This window comes from Chrysochloris asiatica, unplaced genomic scaffold (assembly GCF_000296735.1).
Source record: "Chrysochloris asiatica unplaced genomic scaffold, ChrAsi1.0 scaffold00135, whole genome shotgun sequence".
Classification (NCBI taxonomy): domain Eukaryota; kingdom Metazoa; phylum Chordata; class Mammalia; order Afrosoricida; family Chrysochloridae; genus Chrysochloris; species Chrysochloris asiatica.
The window spans coordinates 3140311-3150842 of record NW_006408653.1 but is presented as its reverse complement, the minus strand read 5'-3'; the positions used below and the strand labels follow the sequence as shown (position 1 = coordinate 3150842).

Genomic DNA, 10532 nt, shown 5'->3' with positions numbered 1-10532 from the left:
ATGTATATGTTCAATAAGTAAATTTAACTCTTTTTTAGGGAAATCACAGATGAGCCCTGATAGCATTGTGGTTTAGGCATTGGAATGCTAACTGCAAGATGGGTGGTTCAAACACCGGCCATTTGCATAAGAAAGATGAGGCTGTCTGCTCCCTTTAAGATTTACAGTTTCAGAAACCCTTTATAGATTTGCTATGATTCAGAATCGGCTCTGTGACAGTGGGTTTGGTTTGATAGGGTTGTCATGAACGTTATACATTCTACCTGAGATTTATATAATTAGTCAATATATGTGAACTTTTTATACCAGTAAGGTGACTGTCTTTATCATGCTAATTTAGTTGGACCAAATAATATCTGGAATTGAAGCAAAATATAATTATTCATAATATTTTTAACAATTCTAGTTTATGTGCACTTATGACACCACAGAGTTAAAGTATTTATGAAAGGTGAGCGATAAGATAAAAGATGTATAGTTGCTTACATTATGTCCAATACTCAAATGTTAAAAATAGACACTTCATCTCATTATTTTTACTAGCTACAAATTCCAACACACTTGCGTGCCATAAGGCTTCCTGACCACGTTACCCATTATTGATACTCCACTCTATCCTGTATTGACTTTTTGACCCATTGGCCTAAATCTTGGTCTAATTATAGTTCTGACTTCTTTTAGTCAATGAAATTTGCTTATGATTTTAAAATTATATAATTTAGAAGACTAGAAGGGACCCTCAAATCATATAGTGCATATAAATCCCTTCTTTGAGAACAGGGGCTTTCTCATGCCTAAGAGTACTATAAGTGGTGAGAATCTATGTTGTGAATGAGATGAAATTATAGCTATCCTTAATTAAAGGGGTGGTCCACTTTGGAAAGTTTAGCCACTTAATAACCTCACAAATGTTGTTGTTGTTGAGTGCCATCCAGTCAGTTCCAACTCATAGCAACTCTATATAGGGTTTCCATGGAATAGCTAGTGGGTTTGAACTGTGGTTCGAAGTCCAGTTTTGATCATACAGTACCATATTGATTATGATCTTTAATTCCTTTACTCATCACCTGCTGCATCTTTCCCCAGACCCATGTTATTGGTTGTTGTTGTTGTCGTCAGGTGCCATCGAGTCAGAACCGACTCATAGCGACCCCATGCACAGCAGAACGAAACAATGTCCGATCCTGGGCCAACCTCACTACCGCTGCCACACTTGAGTCCATCAGTGATGCCACCTGGCTGATCCATCTCATTGGGGTCTTCCTCTTTTTCTCTGACCCTCCACCTTACCCAGCATGACATCCTTCTCCAGCAACTGTTCTCTCCGGACAATGTGTCCAAAGTAGGAGAGACGAAGCTTAGCCATCTTGGCCTCCAAGGAGCACTCTGGTTGTACTTCTTCCAAAACAGATCTATTGGTTCTTTTGTCAGTCCATGGCACTTTCAGTATTCTCCTCCAACACCACAACTCAAAGGCATCAATTCTTCTACGATCTTCCTTATTCACTGTCCAGCTTTCGCATCCATATGATGTTATTGAAAATACCATGGCTTGGGTCAGGCACACATGGATTACATCTCAATGTTAAGAAAACAAAAATCCTCACCACTGGACCAGTAAACAGCATTCTTATCAATGGAGAAGAGATTAAAGTTGTCAAGGACTTCATTCTTCTTGGATCAACTGTCAACACTCACGGAAGCAGTGGTCAAGAGATCAGACGACGTATTGCATTGGGCAAATCTGCTGCACAGGAACTTTTAAAGTACTGAAGAGCAGAGATGTCAACTTGAGGACTAAGGTGCGCCTGACCCAAGCCATGTTATTGGTTAAGCCACGGATAATATATAGATATTTACCCTCAGAAGACCAAAAAGGAAGAGCATGCTCACCGTTTTTCAAACTGAGGGAACTGAAGAAAAAAATTCAAGCCTCGACTTGTGGTGTTGAAGGCTCCTATGGGCAAAACATCGAACAATGCAGAAAGCATCAAAAGAAGATAGAAGGTATACACAGAGTTACTATACCAAAAAAGAGGTAGCATATGATCAAGAGCCAATGATCCTGAAGGAAGAAGTCCGAGGTGCATTGAAGGCATTGGCAAAGAACAGGGCACCTGGAATTGATGGAATACGAATTGAAATCTTTCAACAAACTGATGTAGCACTGGAGGCACTCACTCATTTGTACCTGGATAAGTGACTGGAAGAGATCTGTATTTGTGCCAATTTCAAAGAGAGGTGATCCAACGGAATGCAGAAATCATCGGACAGTATCACTTGCAAGTAAAGTTTTACTAAAGATTATACAAAAATGGTTGCAACCATACATTGACAGAGAACTTCCAGAGGTTCAAACTGGATTCAGAAGAGAATGTGGAACAAGGGATATCATTGCTGATGTCAGATGGATCTTGGCTGAAAGGAGAGAATATCAGAAAGATGCCTACCTGTGCTTTATTGACTATGCAAAGGTTATCGATGTGGATCATGACAAGCTATGGACAACACTGCGAAGTATGAGTATTCCTGAACACTTAATTGTGCTCCTGAGGAACCTATACATTGACCAAGAGGCAGTTGTTCAAACAGAACAAGGGAACACCAAATGGCTTAAAATTAGGGATGGTGTGCCACAGTTGTATTCTTTCACCATACTTATTCAATCTGTATGCTGAGCAATGATCCAAGAAGTTGGATTATGTGAAGAAAAATGTGGCATCAAGATTGGAGGAAGACTTGCTAACAAACTGCGATATACAGATGATAACAACCTTGCTGAAAGTGAAGAGGACTTAGAATGCTTAGTGATGAAGATAAAAAATGACAGCCTTCAGTATGGGTTGCATTTCAATGTAAAGAAAACAATGTAAAGAAAAATCCTCACCACTGGACCAATAAACAACATCCATATAAATGGAGAAAAGATTGAAGTTATCAAAGACTTCGTTTTGCTCGGATCAACCATCAGCACTCACAGAAGCAGCAATCAAGAAACCAAACAACATTGCATTATGTGAATCTGCTGCTCAAGATCTCTTTAAAGTGTTGAAGAGCAAAGATGTCAGTTTGAGGGCTAAGGTACACTTGATCCAAGCCATGATATTTTCAATAACCTCATATGCATGTGAAAGCTGGACAGTGAATAAGGAACACAGTAGAAGAATTGATGAATTTGAGCTATGGTGTTTGAGGAGTTATTGACAGTACCGAGACCAAACAGATCTGTGTTAGAAGTTCACCCAGAGTGCTCCTTGGAAGCCAGGAATGGCTGGACTTTGTCTCTCATATTTTGGATATATTGTCAGGAGGGACCAGTCTCTGGAGAAGGGTATAATGTTTGGAAGGTCAGAGAAAAAGAGGAAGACCCCCAGTGAGATGGATTGACACAGTGGCAGCAGCGATGGGCTCACGTATAACAATGATTGTGAGGTTGGCACAGGACTGGGAAGTGTTTCATTTTGTTGTGTGTAGGATCACTGTGGGTTGGTGATGACTCAGTGGCACTTAACAACAGCAACAACCCTCAGATCAATTCCTTGAATGCATCCTTGAATAGTTCATATTGATTTTGTGTCTTTGAAAGGCATTAATGAAAATGCTAAAATAATAATTTCCATGGTCCTATTTAATTTTTCTGTTGTTTGAGAATAATATTACCTCACTCTAAATGCCAAGTTTTATTGTTTCCATATAAAGATTATATTTCTGAAAGGTTTTGAGAGAGAATTACTAAAGACCTTTCTATTTTAGATGAGCAAGTTGTTATGGGCAACAAGCTTCTTGTATATATTAGGTAAGTATTTATTTGTCTGTGTTTATACTCCTTCCATGTTTTTTTCCCATTATCCTTAGATATCTCTTATCTACATATTGCTTTTCATTTTTCAAAATTATTATATGTAATATAATAATTATATTATATTATTATAATATATAATACTGTATTATATATTATATTATATTATATTTTATTATAATATTATAATATATAATAATTTATTATAATAATAAAGATCAGTAATTCTCACCTGGGGGTAATCTGGCACCACTCTCACCCCTCATGACAGTTGGCAAATCCCTAGATTGCACAAACATTTAATCACTTGACGACTAACCTGAAAGTTGGTGGTTTGAACACATCCAGTGGTGCCTTGGAAGATTGGCCTGCTGATGTGCTTCCCATAGGTCACAGCCTTGAAGCCTCTCTAGTCTCCATTCTTAGAAGCGCTGGCTTCAAAGTCTTTGAGAAGATCCAGCTATTAACAGGTAAATCATCACTTAATAGCACCCTTAGGTTCTGTCTAGATGTTAGGACTGAGACCTTTAGACATTTAATCTGTTCCCATTCCTCCTTGTCCCTTTAGTGCAGTTTGGACTTTTCTTAGGAAAATTAAGAAATGAAAGCCCCTATTCAGTACTGGTGTGGCACTGTAGGATAAGCACTGGACTCCTAATTGCAGGGTCGGCAATTCAGACTCACCAGCCACTCCTTGGAAACCCTATACAGGGCCACCATGAGTTGGAACTGACTTGACGGCACTTAACAAGAGTCATAATTTTTTACTTCACCATCATCCCTGTCATCTACATTTTCTGAACCTGATAATCATCTTGATGATTTTAAATATCACTTGACAAGTTTGTATTTTGTTAAAACTCAAACTAGTGTCTAGGTTTGAGAAACAATGGTTTACTGAGAATTGATCCCTTGCAAGTTACATAATATCTATTCTCCTACTTTTCTTATAGCTGTTGCCTAGCAGGTCGTGCCTATCCCCTTGGAGATATCCCTGAAGATCTTGTTCCTTTGGTTAAAAACCAGGTTGGTGATATTTTCACAGCATTTTTCACATTTACCTCTTGTTAAGGAGCTCTGTTGGCAAAATGGTTAAGTGCTTAGCTGCTAACCTAAAGGTCAGTGGTTCAAATCCACCAGCTATTCTGCAGGAGAAAAGACCTTTTCAATCTAGAAAACTCTTGGGGTTAGTTTTACTCAGTCCTGTTGGGTCACTGTGTCGTGAAATTGACTCAGTGGGACACCACAATATACCTGTTAAGATGCACTTAAAACAAATTCTAGTTGAGGACTACGTGTGGGTAAGGAAAGTCGTGGACCACTCTAAAGCTATGATATAGAAAGAGCCTACACACCACCATCAATAAAGTCCGTAATTATAACTGAGACAGGTTTTAAGAGAGAACTTACAGCGTAGTGGCAATTTAAACTGAATTTAACCTTCCTTTACCAATCCAAATGGGAATCATTGCTTCAGCAAAATACTTGGTAAGGCAAGACTGAAAAAGGAAAATGAAAATAACCACTTATTTTTTTTCTTAACTTGCAGGTATTTGAGTTTCTTATACGTCTACATTCAGCAGAAGCTTCCCCAGAGGAAGAAATCTATCCCTATGTTCGGACTCTCTTACATTTTGACACAAGAGAATTTCTAAATGTTTTGGCACTGGTAAGAAGTAGTATAGTTTTTAGATACTTTCAAAGTGGGTAGTGTGATCATTTTTTTTTTTACTAGAAAGGAAAAAAAAAAATAATCCTTATGTCCTAGTAGTCATAAGATTTTAATGCTTGACTTTGTTGTGCAACCCATGTTTCTCCAGTTCTTGATATTTGTCCCTCTTAACCTTATCCTCTCAAGCACTAACATTGAAAAGTTAAGCAGGGTTAGATGTTATACAACCTTGATATCATAAATTATATCCCCTGACACATCTCTTAGTGACGTGCTGTGGTGGCTTCCATGTTGCTGTGATGCTGAAAACTCTGGCACAGGGTCACCCGCAGTTTTCAGCAGAACTTCCAAATTGAGAATACACTAGGAAGGAGGAAGGGTGTGGTCCACTTCTGAGGGATTAGCCACTGAAAACCTTATGAGTAGAGGTGAAATCTATTGTCTGATATAGTGCCAGATAATGAGGTTTGGAAGACTCTCAATATGATTGAGGAAGAGTTGCCTCCTCAAAATAGTCTACCTTAAGGGTGTGGTTGGAACAAAGCTTTGGGGACCTTCATTTGCTGATAGAGCACAATTAAAAATGAGAAGAAACAGCTGTAAACATCCATTAATAGCCAGAACTGGAATGTACAAATTGTGAATCTAGGAAAACTAGAAGTCATCAAAAATGAAATGGAACACAAAAAGATTGATAACTGTAGGCATTAGTAAGCCAAAATAGACTGATCTTGCACATTTTCATTTGTACAGTCAAATGTTTTACATGCTGGGAATGATAAATTCAGGAGGAAAGGTTTCAGATTCTTTATCAATAAAAGCATTTGTAGATCTGTTTTGATGTTCAGTGCTGTCTGTGAGAGGATAATATCTATATGCTTGCAAGGAAGACTAGTTAATAATGCAACTATGATTCAAATTTAAGCACCAAGCACAAAAGCCAGTAATGAAGAAACTGAAGAATTCTACCAGTTTCTTCAGTCTGAAGTTGATCAGCCTTGAAATCAAGATGTATTGATAATTACTCGTGATTGAATGTGAAAGTTTGAAACAAAGAGGAAGGATTAGTAGCTGAAACTGTGTTCTTGGTGATAGAAATGATGCTGGAGATAGCATAATAGAGTTTTGCAAGACAAACAACTTCTTCATTGCAAATTCCTTTTTCAGCAACAAAGACAATGATTATACACCTTTCCAGATGGAATGTACAGGAATCAAATTGAATACATCTATGGGACGAAATGATGGACAAGCTCAATATCATTGTGCAAATCAAGACTAGGGACTGACTGTGGAGTAGACCATCAATTACTCAGATGCAAGTTCAGGCTGACGGTGAAGAAAATTAAAACCACCTTGTTGTTACATACCATCGAGTCGGTTCCGACTCATAGTGACCCCATGTAGGGTTTCTGAGGAATGACTGGTGAGCTTTAACTGTGGACGTTATGATCCAAACCAACTTTGCATTCCAATGCATTAACGTACGGTGCCACACCAAAACTTCATCTAACAAAACCCAAAATATGATGAGTGCATTATCATCAAGTCAATTTCAACTCATAGCAACCCTGTATAGGATTTCTGTGGAGTGACTGGTGGGTTTGAACTGCCAGTCTTACAATTCAAACTGACTTTGTGGTCCAGTGATTTATCTTACAGTGCCACACTAGGACTCCCATCTGATGAGTATGTTGTTGTTAAGTGCAGTCCAGTCGGTTCCAACTCATAGTAACACTGAGTTTCCAAGGAGCAGCTGGTGAGTTTGAACCATTGACCCTGAAGTTCAAACTTACCTTGAGTTCAAGTGCTTATACTATAGTGCCACACCAGGATGCCTCCTCAATTTAGAGATCATCTCAAGAACAGATTAGATTCATTGAACAGTAATGAACAAAGACCAGAGGAGTTGTGGGATGACCTAAAGAGCATCATACATGAAGAGAGCAAAAGTTTATTAAAAAGGTAAAAAGAAAAGATCAAAATGGATGTCAGAAGACTCTGAAACTTGCTTTTGAACATAGAGTAGCTAAAATGAATGGAAGAAATGATTAAGTAAAAGAGCTGAACAGAAAATTTCAAAGGACAGTTTGAGAAGATTGTCAAGTATTATAATGAAATGTGCAGACCTGAAGTTATAAAACCAAAAAGAAAGAACACGATTGGTATATCTCAAGTTGAAAGAACGGAAGAAAAAAATTTATGCTTAATTACAATACTGACGAATCTTATGGGCAAAACATTGAATGAGGCAGGAAGCATCAAAAAGAATTGATCGATGTTCAACTCTTTCAGGAGGGCTGCATATTATCAAGAACTGATAGTATTGACGGAAGAAGTCAAAGTTGCACTGAAGGCATTAGTGAAAAACAAGGCTCCAGGAATTGATAGAATACTAATTGAAATGTTTCAGCAAACTGATATAATACTGGAAGCACTCACTCATCTGTGCCAAGAAATTTGGAAGACAGCTGTTTGTCGAACAATTTAGTAGAGATGCATATTTGTGCCCATTCCAAAGAAAGGGTACCTTGCAGAATGCAGAAATTATTGAACAATGTCATTGATATCACATACAAGTAAAGTTTTGCTGAAGTTAATTCCAAAACTATTGTAGCATTACATCGACAGAGAGTTGCCAGAAATACAATGTCCAAGTGATTACTACCTAAACAGAAAGTCTTGTTTTCAACATTTAGATAAGCGTTTTAGTCGATCTAAATAAAACATTTAGATGATAAATTTTAAACTTTGCGTTTCCAAAATTCTCCATTAGGACATCTTTGCATATTGTTCATTCCAGCAAGTATTGTATATTCAGAAGCATGCCTGTAAAATGACTATGTTATAATAAAGATTTGCCAGTCTGGTGGCAGCTATTAACTAGACCAAAACATGTCATCATATGTATCATAATATTCACACTGTAGCATATTACCACTTAATTATGCTTAGAGAAACAAACTTTCAGCATCTATTTCAAAGCAGTGAATACATGCTGCCAAAGAGAAAAAAAAATTTTTTTATCTTGCTGTCACTGCTGTAGTTTGAAAAATACATATGATAATTCTTAATGGTTTTGTATTTTACTTGATCAGCACTTTTATTAGCAGGTGCTACCTTCTATTTGTATCTGTAGAGTGACAGCTCACTTTGGCAGCCTGTTGAGTGTGTATAAGTTTGTGCATTTCTTTTAAACCAGAAGGTAGAACTGACAGCTTTTCTAGGCTATCTGCCTGTCTACAGGCAGGGTCATACTTAATCCACTTAAATGTTAAAGTTTCTTCTCTTTAAACTTTTAGATTAAGAATTCCTGCTGTCTCCTTAGTAGCTCATTTCAGCATTTCAAAGCTAACTATTGGCAAAGCAGTCTCGTTAAAAAAAGAGATTAAAATATTTTCTTTTTATCTGTAAATAATTAAATTAGACACTTTGGCAGTTGTTTAAGTGACTACTGTGTGCCTGACATGAGAGGGAAGGGAAGGACATGCTGATAAGAAAACTGCACAAGCAAAACAATGTGCACGAGGAAAAGTTGGAGGAGTTGAGGGGACATTCAAAAACCAGCAAGTAGTCTAGTTTGAGTCTAATTATGATGTAGCCTTCCACCACTCAACTGTCAGTTTATCATACTGTGGAGGGCTTGCGTGTTGCTGCGATGCTGGAAGCTATATGACCAGTATGTTAAATACCAGCAGGGCCACCCATGGTTGCAATGGAGCTTCTAATAAACACTAGGAAGAAGGAAAGGTGGACTACTTTTGAATGTTTAGTCACTGAAAACCTTGTCAGTATCAGCAGAGCATTGTCAGATATTGTGCCAGAATATGAAGTATTTTGAATAGCAGCAGATTATCAGATACATTTGTGTGTGATGATGAGTCTTGCAGGTTAGACAAAATAAAATTGGGGAAGTAGACTGGACCAAAATGACATGAATGGAGTAAAACTTTTTGATCTTCATTTGCTGGTGGGGCACAAGTCAAAATGAGCAACAGCTGCAAACATCCATCAATAATTGGGACATGGAATATACAGAATATAAATCTAGGAAAATTGGAAGTTGTCAGAAATGAAATGGAATGCATAAAGGTTGATTTATTAGGCATTAATGAGCTGAAATAGACTGGTTTTACCATTTTGAATCCTACAGTCATATGCTTTACTATGCTGGGAACTACAAACTGAAGACATTGCATTCATTGTCAAAAAGAACATTTCAAGATCTATCTTGAAGTATAATGTTGTCTCTGATACAATAATATCCATATGCATACAAGGAATTCCAGTTACTACCATTATTATTCACACTTACACATCAACTACTAAAGCCATTGATGATGAAATTGAAGTATTATACAACTTCTTCAGTCTGAAATTGATCAAACATGCGATCAGGATGCATTGATAATTTGATTGGCAGTATTTTCTTTTGGAGTTTTGTGTATGTTTTCCCCCTGCCTTCTTGTCTGAATGATTTTTGCGAAACCAGATCTTGATTTGGTTCTCTTTTGTAATTAATTTTTTATTTTTCCCGAGCTGCTCTCAGAATTATTATCTTGTCTTTAATTTTGAAGAGTTTGATTACGATGTGTCTTGGTGATTTTTTTTGGTTGGGGTCGATTCTATTTGGGGTTTGTTCAGCTTCTTGAATGCTTGTCTTTCGTGATGCTGGGGAAATTTTCTTCCAACAGCTCTTCCACTGTCTTTTCTTTGTCTCTTCCTGATCTTCAGTTACCCATAAGTTATTCCTCTTCGTGTTGTCCCACATGAATCTTTTACTTTATTTCAATTAAAAAATTTTTTTTTTCTGATTTTTTTAGCTTACTAGTATTGAGAGATTTATTTTCAAACTCACTAATTCAGGCTTCCATTGATTCAAATTTGTCCTTTGAATGTATTATCCATTTCTGAAATCTTAGAATTAATCTTTTTTATTTCTATTTGCAGGTTTTGTATTATTTCCGATTTTTTATCTATTTTGTTTTGATAGTTTCTGTAGTGTTGTCTTGAATTCTTCTGTGTTTTCATCTACCTGTCTGTCAATCATTTGCAGGTACC

The 10532-nt window shown here is 37.2% G+C and overlaps 1 protein-coding gene across 1 annotated transcript in view; it reads left to right on the top strand.

Moving 5' to 3' along the window:
* VPS8 (vacuolar protein sorting 8 homolog (S. cerevisiae)) overlaps positions 1–10532 on the top strand; it is a 389175-nt gene that overhangs the window by 137811 nt on the left and 240832 nt on the right. Inside the window, exons 23-25 of the mRNA XM_006869833.1 lie at positions 3754–3796; positions 4753–4825; positions 5349–5468. Of these exons, the coding sequence (XP_006869895.1) occupies positions 3754–3796; positions 4753–4825; positions 5349–5468 (236 nt within the window). The remainder of the gene's footprint in view (positions 1–3753; positions 3797–4752; positions 4826–5348; positions 5469–10532) is intronic.